The following is a 14,513-nucleotide window of genomic DNA, read 5'->3' as shown; positions in this document are numbered from 1 at the left end:
TAGGTATCAGCACCTATTGTTTGGTATTGCACTTTTATGGTCACTTTTTATTTTTTCTTTCTAGGTATTATGCTTGACTCCTTGTGTGAAGCAGTATCTTAGTTCAATGGTATATGGACTCCAACCTATTTACATTATTTGTAAGCTACTCTGGATAAGAACATCTGCTCAATGCTATAAATGTAAATGTAAACATTTGCATATGTGTATGTGGGGTGTATTGTGTGTGTGTGTGTGTGTGTGTATGCGTGTGCGCACGCACATGTGTGTGTGTGTCTGTGTGTGTGTGTGTGTGTGTGTGTGTGTGTGTGTGTGTCTGTATTTGTGCAGGTGTGGGATGCATAGTGTGTTGGATGTTGTGTGTGCAATATATGGTTGAATGTGCAATGTGTTGGATGTGATGCGTGAAGTGTGTATGTATGTTGAGTGTGTAGTTTGTGTGTATGTGTGCTGTATAGTATGGGTATGGGCATCGTGAATGCGTATTCTTACGTGATGATGTAGTTTTGTGTGTCCTGTTCCATTAGAACTCCATCAACAAACAGAGGGGTGGAGGAAAAACTGATTCTGTTCCACTGCCTTCCTTCATCCATGCTGATCCTACAAACACACACACACACACATTTATACATATGGCCAACAAAATTATTTTTTTTTAGCATATTGAATGCATATAGCAAAACATAAAAGAACTGCATACTCAGTAGCGCCTAATGGACATATGATGTTGATTGTATTGAATTTCTGCAACACCAATTCTCTAAAGCATGATAGAGACTCAGCAGACCTGGACAAGTCTGAGGTCCTCCTAGTTTGATTCACTGGAGTCACTGACCCGACAAATCAAGATACAGACCAAAGCAAATTGCACGTGTTCCAGTTTAATTTCAGTTTCAGTCTTATTTGTAGTGCTTTTTAAAACTTGTTGTATCAGAGCAGTTTTACAGAAATCCAGGTCTAGATGCTTTAATGAGCAAGCCAAATACTACCCCCGACTGAAGGGCTCAAATTATCTTCCAGTGCCTAATGCTTCCTAATATGTCAATATGTGTGTGTGTGTGTGTGTGTGTGTGTGTGTGTGTGTGTGTGTTTGCTCATGTGTCTGACAGTCATGTGTCTGACAGACATGTTGGGAGTGTGTTTGTGTATGTTATTTGTTTGTTTGGAATAAGTTTGAAGCCCCTTTACTTCAAACCTTCATTGCAAAAGGTCTTGCAAAAACAGACAAGCACACGTTGAACAATTCCAAATGATTTAAAATGGTAAGAAACATTTTTTGTTGTTTGCAATTATGTGCATACATATGCCAATACATCTCCCTTCCAGATCTTATTTTGTAAATGAATGTTATTTTCAAAAGTTCCAGATAAACTCAAGTGAACTTCAGCTAAACGTTCACTTGATCACGCACCAACCATTTTATTTTTTATGCTGCCGTATGTGTTTCTTACCATAAATGCTGTGTGGGAACTGATGCTTGTGTAATTGCCATTAAAGCTCCTCCATTGTCCAAAAACCAAACACTGTGCTCCTCTTCAAATATCTACACAAACAGTAGAGCTCATAGATCAGCCCAAACAGTACGGCTCACAGAACAGTCCCAAATAATAAAGCTCCCAGATCAGACCACAGAGTGCAGAACTCACAGATAAAACCACAAACAGCAGACTTCATTGATCAGACTACAAAATCCACTAACACAGGCCAAGTAGCCGAGAGCGCACAGTGGACAGAGACTCGTAAGGCCAAACACTATCACTTTGCATTACTTTCTTTTAATGCTGAAATAATCTGTCAATATGTGATTTGCATATCATTCAGATATGCAACTATTTAACACAATTGAATTGTGGTTGGAAAACCATTGTGAAGTTGTTCTTTTTAGTAATTTACTGTCTTTTCTTTATTAGAAATGTTTGAAATTTTGAGCTTAGAATGATATTGAGGTGTTGTGTTGGCATGTTTATTTCCAGTTTAATTTAAACTTGCCTAATGGCACTTATTGTAAAACAATGCCACATGACCCCTCACTGAGAGAGCAGTATCACCAGACATGTTATTAATATTATGTAAAACTGCTAATATAGTGTAATTACAGTATTCATGAGCAGCTCAGTCAATACATGAGGAGCTACAGTTATCAGCATAGAGAAAGCAGGGCAGATTTATGCTGATGTTCAGCAGCCTGCTGAAAATAACTATAATAACTATATAACTATAACTGTGCCCAATCAGACCAGATGTTGCCAGTACTGTTTCTGAGGAGGACCTTTCACTATTGATGCTGATATGGGAAAGAATTTAAATAATTTAATATATTTAAACAAATTAGAGCATTTCTTTACTAGCAGGTTAACTTATTCATAAATAGCGAAAGAGAAACATAGCAAAATCTGTAACTCAATACATTTCAAGGAACATCCTAAAAGAAACTATCAAACAATTATTTTAATCAACTGGTTTGTAAAGAAACCAATTTGTAGATCAATAGGTTTGCTATTCTCTTAAAATAGTTTTTAATTAATAGTGGCATATCCTAGAGTAGACATTTTATTGGCTCTTATTTTAGCACAACTATGCGTAAAAACACTAGTAGGTTAACTCAGCAAATGCAGCTGAACTGAAAAACTCTCTCGGGAGGGGTCTGGGGTTGCACCTGTCTCCAGGTGTTGCCTGCATCGGAGGAGATGAACATGCCTGAGTGAGCGAAGGAGAGCTCATCTCCCACGTTACCTGTGCAGAGATCAGACTTCCATTAGAGAACAACATTAGAGTACCACAAACAACTGTACAGTAACACAGAGTAAAACCAGTAACACAGAGAACAAGACTAACACAAATTGCAGATGTACTCTTCCTATTGCTAAAAGACTGCAGTCTCAATGAGAACTTAACCCATTATCTGCTCTACCTATCTACCCTTGTCTTCCACATGTGCACACACACCTCTGGCTACTATGAGCCCTGGTGAAGACTGCTTGGTTAAGATGGTGTCAGGTGTGTAGGGGTTTTCTGACATCTGCAGGTGGATGTGAAGGGAACAGGATGGCTGAAACAAAAACACATCATCAGTTATGACATATTAATGCAAATAGCGGTCACGTGATGCAAAATACATCTTCAATGTGGCACATTTCTCTTTCCATAGTGAATCATTGTCAGCATAGTCTCAAGCACGCACACACATGGAAACCCAACCACTACAGTATTCATTTTCTCATTTTAATAGCTCTAGTCAGTCTAACAAACCTGTTCATAACTGAACCAACAGCTCTAACGGCTCTAGCTGCTGTAACAGCTCAGTATGAATAGTCAGCTTTCTTTAATAGCTCTGACTACAAATGGCATGACATGTCTAACAGCTCTAGCTACTGTGACAGCTCTGTATAACTCTAATGGCTCGGACTATTACTGACCTTTTTATCAGCTCTATCACTCTAGCTGTTGTAACAACTCTGGCTTTAATAGCCCAAACAACTTTATCTTTTCGGAGTACAATAGTAGCTGTAACAACTTGAACTGCCCTGTCAGCTCTACATGTTTTTATATCTATAACAGCTCTAACTTCTCTAACAGTTCTTTTTGCTTTGTCCTTTTTCATGGCTTTAACAGGTCTAGCTGCTCTAAGAATTATAATAGCTTTAAAAACTTCCTTATCAGCTTTAACTACATTACGTGCTCAAATGTCTTTAATAGTTCTAAATATTGTAAACTCAAGCTGGTCTAATAATGCTTATATTTAGCTGTTTTAAAGCTCTAATTGCCCTGACTGCTCTGAAAAAAGTTACAATATTAGCTGCTCTAACCTTGGACTTCTCTAATTGTTCTTAACTTGTACAGCATCCAGTCTACTCTACTTATCCTGCAAATAAACACATAAGATGCCAAAAGGTGTTAAATTTATTGATTAACTGAACACTCCTAGCACTTATTATTTGGTATTATTGCATGTATTATTGTTGGATATTGTACTTGTGGTCATTTTGCATTTGTTTCTAGCTATCAGCATTGACTCCTGTATCTAGTAGTATCCTAGTTCAGTGGTTCAGTTTAACTCTACCCAACTGTCCTGACTAGGACACATACTATAGGATGTCAAAGCACTTTTGTAAGTCGCTGTGGATAAGAGTCTGCTAAATGCTGTAAAAAGGCCTGTTTTAGCTCTCCTTTCTTTAGAGATTGACAAAAGACACACACACACACACACACACACACACACACACACACACACCACACACACACACACACACACACACACACACACACACACACACACACTTTTTTCTACATAAAAGCACAACACCGTAGCCAGCAGAAAGCAAATCACATCATAAACTTCCCTCAGTGTACAGGAAAAGTCATTAAGATTTTCAGAGATATGTTGATAAATTAACCCCAATTGTTAAATTCAGTTCTTAGTTGAACTCTCCAATCTCTGAGAGGCATATAAAGCATCAGATATGAAGCCTCTGAGGGAGAAGAGCATCTTAATTAAAAGCTCAGAGATATGGCACAGGAATGTCCTTAATTTCATTATTGCTCGTTCCAAACAGAGAGAGAGAGAGAGAGAGAGAGAGAGAGAGAGGGAGAGAGAGAAAACACAATTACTGCTGTTGGACTCTTCTAGAAATGTTGCTTCTTACAAACTCTCTCTCTCTCTCTCATTCTTTCTTTCTCTGTCTTTCTCTCACATGGTTTAATAGTTGCTAGCTGTGATTTAATATTACGCTACGTGTGCTGCAATGCACTGCAGGCAGGTTTAGTGCAGTATTGGGAATGGTTTAGTGCAGTGCTCAAGTTCAAGTTCAAGTTCAAGTTTGGTTTATTTGTCACATACATAGTCATACACAGTATAACTTGCAGTGAAATGGTTGAGAGTGCTCTGCTGGGTGTGGTTTAAAGTGATGTTGGGTGTGGTTTAATGCAGTGCTGGCCGTGATTTAATACAGTGCTGGGTGTAGTTTAATGTGAAGCTGGATGTGGTTTAATGCCGTGTTGGGTGTGGATTAATGCCATACTGGGTGTGGTTTAATGCAGTGCTGGCCGTGGTTTAATGCAGTACTGGGTATGGTTTAATGTAGTACTTGGTGTAGTTTACTGCAGTGCTGCACATGGTTTTAAGATGTACTGGGTGTGGTTTAATGCAGCACACATCATGATTTTCGTAAGTGGCACCCCATCCTGGATAATTTATGTCCTGGATATTTACACCACTCTCGTCCAATCACCAGTTTGTGACATCATCAGCATTTTCTGAATGAGTTCATTTGAGAATGTAGTTCAAAGTAAACTGACTGCAACTTATGGAACAAAAGTCAACACAACAAATACATCAATGCTATCTACCTGTGGAGAACCATCATGGCCCTCTATGCTCTTTGTGGGCCTAAGTGTCATAATGGAAATAAGTCTTTGGACTTTTTGTGTTATCCCTGTTTCTGATTGGTTACCGGGCACCCAGCCAGAGGCACAAACCTACTGGTTCACACACACACACACACACACACACACACACACACACACACACACACACACACACACACACACACACACACACACACACACACACACACACACACACACACACACACACACACCAGCCACCTACTTCGTTCACAACCCCTAGTTTATTGATCACCTTCACCTGTACCTTGTTTGAGCTTCTCTCTACTTAAAGCCCATAGGCGTCTAGCTCCAGTGCTGTGCATTGCTCTGGTACAAGTGTTTTGTCCTCACCCAAGCCTGCCGCTGCCGAGTCCATGCTTTGAGTGATTCTTTTGCATGCTTGATGCTCTGCAGCTTTTGTTTAGCTATACAATGGAGAATAAAGAAATTCCTTTGCAACACTCATGTCTCACTCCCTCTATCCTTTACTGCAGCCTAGGAGTATTTTAAAAGTATTTCTTCTAATTTTATTTATTCATAATTTGACAATCAACATCTAAACAAATACAAATCTAAACAAGTAAATCCTTCAATTTTGTTACCTCTGCAGTTGCTGGAAAGAATGTTGATAATGTGGTGATTGTTGGTCCAGCTACAAATTTACAGAGGGCTGAGCAATAGTAACTCATTGAGACACTAATTTCAAATGACAGTAAAATTAACCAATTATATATTCTCTCTAAATGGGTGGGTATTGTTAATGCAGTGTTGTGAATGGTTTAGTGCAGTGATGGGTGTGGTATAATGTATTGCTGGGTGTGGTTTAATGGAATGATGGGTGTGGTTTAATGGATGTGGTGCAATGCCTGTATATGAATTTATTTCCAATACCTTTTTATTTCAAGTCTATTTTGTAAAAAAGTGCGTCCATTAAAGTAGTTTTGGTTTAGAGCTGTAATCCTTTAGCTAGCCATTGCTCAGCATATTGTATCATTGAGTGAGATGAGGCAGGACACAGACACGTCAGTGTACAAGTTTTATTTGGAGCTTCATCCAACTCTGGTTAGAACGCGTCACCCCAGTGGACAAATACATAATGAGAGAAGGCGACTTCTTGAGCTGAATCAAAGCACAAGATGCACATACAAACAAATGTCCATACAAAATAACAAAATAGACTCATAGACATGCGGTATAAATAGACTGATTAACAAGTGAACATCAAGACACAGGTGAGTGTAATAAGGTGTGGGGAAAACAAAATAGAACATGGCATGAAGATGTGAACAAAATGTTAATAAAACAATATGCTGCCATCGCCATGCGAACCGGATGCTAAAGAAGTGGAACCATGAGAGGTATGTGGGACTTTCTTCCAGACTGTTGGAGAAACCTCCTAGGTGACTCCCTTATGAAACTGGAGAGAGATTGCCAAGAGTTGCCAAGCCATGAAGGCAAAGGGAGACAACTTTAAACAATCACAAATATTAAGTAGTTTAGATTTTTGAAATTCTTTAATTTGTACAATAATGTGTTATTTCATAGTTTCACTATTAGTCTAAAATAAGGAAAATAATTTGAAAAAGAACAAGAAAAAAAGAAAGTGTAGATGCATCCAATTTTGGACTGCAGCATGTTGTGCCAGTTCTTACCAGGCTACAGCTAATGCCATGTCCAGAGATGTCTTTAGGGGGTGCCGGCAACAAATTCCATGTCTGGCCATTGTTGTAGGTGATGAATGTTTTCATATGCTTGCTCTCCTTCTTATTGGCTATCAGTATTCCATTGACTCCTGCCACCTGTACATAACCGCAGGGTCAGGAACCAGAAGATACAGTTTACATCTTGTCTGTTTACTAATTGACCGTTCAAGTTCTCTGTCTTTCTGTTCCCACTAATTCAATGCCCACAGATTACTGCTAGACGTGTTCACTATCCCTAATACCCTAATCCCTGCCTCTGCCAGTAGCCCTAATCCAGTGACTGGTTGTCACAGACCTTGTAGATGTCTACGATGAGATTGCCTGCCAGGCCTCGCGATGTGCGTAGGTGGGGAAGAGAGCGAGTGAAGTAAACTCCAGTTGTGTCTGAGATGTAGAGACTATATGTGTCGTTTTCATTCCATTCCTGCACTGCAGCCAGAACCTGGCCATCCTCTGTGCTGATAATGTGCATGTCCTGCACAAACACACACACACACACACACACACACACACACGTGTGTGGTGCATGTATTTGTGCACACACAGATGCATGTGCATCCACACACAGTCACACACATTTACACACATGCACAAATAATATATTGTATTTATTTGTCATGTGTACATTGTTTTAAAGGTCCAATCATAAACCTTGTGAACGTTTAGAAATGACCCAGATTTCTGCATAACTGGCATCTTAGTTATGATATAATGTGAATACAATTAAAACATAATGATAAATGAACTTTTATTTACAAGCAACACACTTATTTTATATTGTCATATTTTTACTGAGCAAATAGTTCAACAGTCAATGATGGAAAAAGTATATGAATCTTTTTACTTGATAACTAGTGTCATATTACCACTTAATGGTAATAACCAAATGTTTTCTGATCAGTCCTCTATAAACCAAACAGCAAATAGGAAAACTATTTCAGTTTTTATATAATTTTTGGTTGTCCTGGTTGGGCAGCCTGCTTCAGATCACACCACAGCTATTGAACAGGACTGCAGTCAAACGTGCTTTTCAGAATTTCTTCTGTTTGAGACATCCTATTATTGATTTATTCCTGTGCTTTAAATATGTTTCATGTTGTATGACACAGGGTCTTTTGTGTTTTAGGAACCTGTTTTTTTGTGCTATAGAATTTGCTCTTACAGCTTCATTGGTCCCTTTGGTCTCTCAGAGACTGCAAGCCATCCAGACCTTGAGACAGCAAAGCAGCCCCTCACCATTGTACTTCACCCATCATGCTTCATCTCTCAGATGAAGTTTTGATGTTTGTTGGTATAAATTGTCTGTCTACATTTCCCAAAATATTTTTTTTTCTGTCCACAGCCATGTGGAACATTTAGGTGGTCCTTAATTAGAGACTTTTGCAGATCCTTAGATTCTTACTCTTAGTAGGGATCTTTATCATGATCTTTGTAGGACATTCAGCAACAGTGCTGAGTTTCTCCCTTTAGAAAATGATTTTGTTATTGTGTAATGATTATTAGAGGCCAAAGTTTTTAGAAATCCTTTAGCAACCCCTTCATCTTATTATCTTTTGGTTTTCAATAGCTTTTCTTCTAAGCTCCTCTAAAATAGCCTTTCCTCTTGTGCATCAGAGCATGCCATATTGCATATATTGCAGTCAACTTCTGTTATGAAGAGTAAATAACTACAACTGCATGTTGAACTGACTGAAACAAGTGACTTCAATTGCCCTCATCTAAAGCGGTTTTCGGTGTTCCTGCGGTTCACTGGGTAGCGCTGCTAGAGCGCAGTACTGACAACAAGGTCATGAGTTCAGTTCTCAGACCGCACACATGCTGTCATACTGATAAATATGTAAGTTGCTTTAGATAAGTGCATCTGCCAATGGATGAGGGTGCCTACTTTTACTAATTAAGAACTTGATTATTATATCTACTGATAATATGGGTTATTGTAAAATATTACGTGTGTTGTATTTTCATGTGTATACAATTAGACTTTATTATTAAATAAAAGTTGGGATCATATTTTAGGAGTAATTTATGCAGAAATGTTATTCAGGTTGCTTTCTAGGGGCTTCCAGACAGAGCTCTGACTGTTGAAGAGCCAGTATACAAGTATTAACTCCACTGTAAGCAGCATTTCTTTAAGATGCTTACGTGTGATTATTGAGTTTCGCTTTTTATCTGTAAAGTCTATCAAATATTAGTATTAGTTTGCTAAACCTTTAAATATACATGTAAAAATGCTTCCAACCAGAAACCGATATCTTACTTTGGGAAGACAGTATTTGGGCAACTGGATGTGTCTGAAAGGTCCTCGCTGATATGATACAAAGTATGTAGTTCTCCCAGCTGTTGTCAGCTGTTTCACACATAGAGGAACAACGAGAGAAGAGAGAAGGTTATTGGCTAGTGACAATTTAGATGTGTTCACAGACACACACTCACAAAGCTACCCTCATCAGGCACAATCAATTCACACACTACCCATGATATCAGAGATCTCATAACACACCTGCACACATGAACACATGTACACACACACACACACGCGCGCACACACACACACACACACACACACACACACACACACACACACACACACACACACACACACACACACACATTTGTCTTTATCCTCTGATCAGTTAAGTGTTGCTGATAGACTGCTCGCCACTATAGTGGTGTAAGCGTCTGATCAATAGTGAGGGGATGCAGTCATTTTTCCTCCGGTCATGGTGTGAAGTTGTAGCAAGCTTTCCCGAGGGAAACACAGAGTGTCAAACACTCTCCTATTCGGCACTGCTCAAATCAATACAGTCATTATTCTCCGTCAACTTAAATCCAACTGATGCAAGCAATGAAAGTCAAAACAAAGTCAGTTGTAACGACTCTGATGTAGGATGCTAGTGTGTTGTAAGAGCTCTGTATGGTGTACAGCAAGAATCCACAGACACACTTGTACATGCCCACATCAAAACATCCACATACAATGGGCACACACTCATACCAGCATGTGGACACCACACACACACTCACACACTAAAACACTCACAATGTATGCACACGTGGACAGACAGCATATGGCCAATGCAGAGTCCAAAATACCCACTACATACACACATGTGAAGACACACTTGTATATGATTTACATGCTATGTGCACAATGTCACACACAGACAAACAGATGTATCAGACTCAGTGTGAGCACAGGTGCTGCAGTGTACCTGGAGGAAGATGTATTCATCTTGCACCACTAGAGAGTTGGTGTCGATTTGGCTGCTGAATGGATACTGCCTACTCCCATCAGGACATCTCTGTGCTCTACATGTAACATACTGAATCACTGGAACACAACACACACAAACAGATACACATCACAACCTCCCCTCTACAGACGTTTGTGTTTGTACCTTGTCAGGATATAAGGTGCATACATATATGTGCATACATGTACTGAAAATATAAGGAAACAGACTCACCAAACACGCATGTGTGCAAACACACACACACACACACACACACACACACACACACACACACACACACACACACACACTACATTCTTAGACGCATACAAAAACAATTTTATTATCCCACTGCACACAGTTCAGGACATAAAACACTGGAGCTATTTGAAGGCACAGAGGAACACTACTTCAAACCGTAGCGGTGTGATATTCATGTATTATTGGATGTTTATGTTATTATGTCTACTCCCTCTGTATTTAATTGCAGCTTAATAATGCTGTGCCTACACCCAAACCTAACTGGTATGTTAATATCTTTGTGGTTACTCAAATCAATCAAAACATGCCATTATCTGTCTGTCTCCCTGCACATTCATTCATCTATCCATCCATTAGCATAATGTGAAAGCAAGACTGAGAAAAACAAATAGATGGAGGGTTGAATGAGACATCTCTGCTGTACAGCACAGTTCTGTGGGTACAGTGCAGGAGGTGGATGTGTTTGGGGGACAGGAAGGGACAGTGGAATTTCTTTAAATGTAATAAGATCATATTATACAAAGCAGTGGTAACACCAGGCAAACAGGTGTTGCACTTTGTAAACCTTTAAGACAAACAATATACTCTAGTTTCTAATAGAATTATGTCCAAGAAAAATGATGAGTCTGCCTCCTATATATATGCTCCAGAGAATTTACTACCCCTCAGTGTTTGTCAGGCACCATTTTATTGCATTTAAAAACAGCAAAAAGCTAGTGTAGTATTTATTGATGATATAATTAGCATGTATTGACTTATTGTACTACTCTTTTTAACAATTATTTCCATTCTGTTTAGTTACTTTAATTACTATTAAGATACTGATTAACTATTTTTGCAGTTTTTCTCAACTGATTTGCTACAAGCTCAGACAAAATGCAATGTTTTCAAAACCATTAATGTGTGCCATCCCAACACAATTACCATGCTTTAAATATAAAAACTCTCACTCACTGCAACCACTCAAAAAAAAATCTTCCCCACTGCAACCACTCGAAAATGCATCTTAAAATTGTATGAATTTTTCAATATTTGAAAAAATATGCAAAAAAATATCCAGAGAAGATAATTTGTTCACCTGTTGTATATACTAATACTCTTACTGTAAAAGAAAATGTAAATGATTTGCAATCATATGCAACAAACTAAAACATTTATACATAGAAAACACATATGGATGCTGCAGTGTTTTACTGATTTAGTCTTTTATTTCATTCGGGCAGTAGGACTTCATCAATGTTAACATATATACTATCTCTGTCCAGTGGAAAAAATGTGGAATTCATTCCTGCCATGCTCCTGCTGTTGTCTACACGACTGCTCCATGGCCATATGGGTCACGATTACACACCCGCCACTGCCAGGGGAAATGAACTCCCTAACAGTCTCTAGGAATGAGGAACAGAAATAAAAAGCACTATAAAAAGAGGATGGCCTTTGGGACCCTCAGGCGTTTGGTGAATGGTGGAATTGAACATTGGGATTTCTGGTCCCGTCTGGTCTTCTCTCTGTGTAAGCAACACTGAAGCTGAAAAGGCAAAGTGATATGCTGGAAGGTAGAGGCCCACAGCAGGTATGTGCAGTCTGATGCAGTGTGGCATAATATGCAGTGCGGTATACGATGCAGTGTGGTATATGATGGTGTGGTATATGACACAGTGTAGCATACAATGCAGTGTGGGATACAATGCAGCGTGGTATATGATGCAGTGTGGCATAATATGCAGTGCGGTATACGATGCAGTGTGGTATATGATGGTGTGGTATATGACACAGTGTAGCATACAATGCAGTGTGGGATACAATGCAGCGTGGTATATGATGCAGTGTGGCATAATATGCAGTGCGGTATACGATGCAGTGTGGTATATGATGGTGTGGTATATGACACAGTGTAGCATACAATGCAGTGTGGGATACAATGCAGCGTGGTATATGATGCAGTGTGGCATAATATGCAGTGCGGTATACGATGCAGTGTGGTATATGATGGTGTGGTATATGACACAGTGTAGCATACAATGCAGTGTGGGATACAATGCAGCGTGGTATATGATGCAGTGTGGCATAATATGCAGTGCGGTATACGATGCAGTGTGGTATATGATGGTGTGGTATATGACACAGTGTAGCATACAATGCAGTGTGGGATACAATGCAGCGTGGTATATGATGCAGTGTGGCATACAAGGCAGTGTGATGGTGGGATGGGATACCACAGCATACCGTGTTATATGCTTTCCTCCCTGCCTTCTTTCCTTGTGTGAATTGAATCCAGCTTCATCTAAATATCCCTATTCATAGACAGCTGAGCTACCTCCTGACTCCATCATCTTCTGGTATATAACCACATGACTAGTACTAGTACTCTACTGCATGATCAGACCCTTTAAAATGAATGAAAGCTGACTGTGTGTTATGTATAGTGATAGATGTTTAAATCTGTAATCTAGCATGTTTTATTCCCTTCATATTTCTTTCATAATGTACTTCATGCACTTGCTTCATATGGGTAGCATTTTATTGTAGCACTCTGGATAGTTCTGCAGAGTATGTCCTACATACCTCACTCAACTTTTTAGAGTTTTATAGACAAGCAATAATGTTATTTGTACCTATTTCTCCTCATGGAAACAAAAATGTACAATGTTTTTTATATTAGCAGGTCTATGTAACAATGGGTTGCACTGTATTTTTGTCATGAACATGGTGTTACTATAACTTTGACATACCTATTTTCTCTAACTGCTGTCACTCTTGATCTGTACACATGGTCATGTTCTCTGTCTGATCTCTCGGGGAAAGACCTTGATTGATCATATGATCAAAGCTGCTGTCATTTTATTTTACATTCAGAGCATCCTCTACATCTCTTGAATCCTATTCTTTGACATTGACCCTCCACAATCTACACCCTGTGTTCTCTTTCTTAAATACCCTCTAAATACACGTAAATACACTCAGCTGCCTGTACAACTGTCTGTTCTACCATATCACTCTACACCATTACTTCCACACCATGTGCAGCTTCCAAAATGTTAAACACATAATATTTTATATAAAATGCTAAGCTGATTATTGAGTGAACCAATTAGCAAACAGATATTCTTGAGCTGATTAATTATCATTAGCAACTCTGGGAAATGTAACATCAGGAAATTAAGAGAGATCAGACAGATTTGAAAGCTGATATTGGTTCAGATATTGGTTCAGATTCTTAGAAAAACTGTATACTAATTTAAATTAACACAATAATAATTTACTATTAGTTTTGCATTTCTTTTTCTACAGTTGTCTGCAGTTTAGATAACTGTATTAGGTAACGTTTCCACCTTTTCAACAAGCCACCTTTTCAACATTCCTATTGCATTTGACTCACCACTAATGTACCATCCACTTGTAGTATTTATTTGATTTTGCCTGCAGAGGTTTGACTGGCCTACAGTTCCCAGTGGGAGGGGGAAATATGGACTTAAAAACAAACTGACAAATGGTAATCAAAACCTAAAAACTAGACTTGTAAAAGCCAGATGGGTGTGAACCCAAGTATTAGGTCTTCTGGGAGCATGGAATTAGGTTCTGAAAATTATCATTTACACAATGACTACTGTTCTACTACCATTATTACTATCATTCTCATCATCATCATCATTATCATTATTATTATTGTTTTTGTTATTGTTGTTAAAACAACAACAATAGCAATAACAATAGCAGAAGTAATTATTAGGCTGCGTGTGATATGCTAACATTTTATATATTTTAAAGGAACAATTTAATTTTTGAATTGCTGAAATAGGTTCCTCAGTAATGACGAAAATGATTCAAAAATATATAGACAGGAACATGTAAAAAAAAAAAAACAGTACAAAACCCATTTTTCAGTACAAAAACTATATTATTACCTTTGCAATGCATTGTGGGTCTTTTT

The 14,513-nt window shown here is 38.6% G+C and overlaps 1 protein-coding gene across 1 annotated transcript in view; it reads right to left on the bottom strand.

Moving 5' to 3' along the window:
- sorcs3b (sortilin related VPS10 domain containing receptor 3b) overlaps nt 1–14,513 on the bottom strand; it is a 90,486-nt gene that overhangs the window by 25,817 nt on the left and 50,156 nt on the right. The window contains exons 7-14 of the mRNA XM_027000186.3: nt 10,301–10,419; nt 9,346–9,435; nt 7,384–7,563; nt 7,038–7,184; nt 2,947–3,049; nt 2,657–2,733; nt 1,452–1,543; nt 493–600 (exon numbers count right to left, since the gene is read on the bottom strand). Of these exons, the coding sequence (XP_026855987.2) occupies nt 493–600; nt 1,452–1,543; nt 2,657–2,733; nt 2,947–3,049; nt 7,038–7,184; nt 7,384–7,563; nt 9,346–9,435; nt 10,301–10,419 (916 nt within the window). The remainder of the gene's footprint in view (nt 1–492; nt 601–1,451; nt 1,544–2,656; nt 2,734–2,946; nt 3,050–7,037; nt 7,185–7,383; nt 7,564–9,345; nt 9,436–10,300; nt 10,420–14,513) is intronic.

Source organism: Electrophorus electricus, chromosome 10 (genome assembly GCF_041902795.1).
Source record: "Electrophorus electricus isolate QZ-2024a chromosome 10, ASM4190279v1, whole genome shotgun sequence".
NCBI classification, from domain to species: domain Eukaryota; kingdom Metazoa; phylum Chordata; class Actinopteri; order Gymnotiformes; family Gymnotidae; genus Electrophorus; species Electrophorus electricus.
Note: the sequence above shows the minus strand (reverse complement) of the source record. Positions and strands in the feature narration are given on the sequence as shown.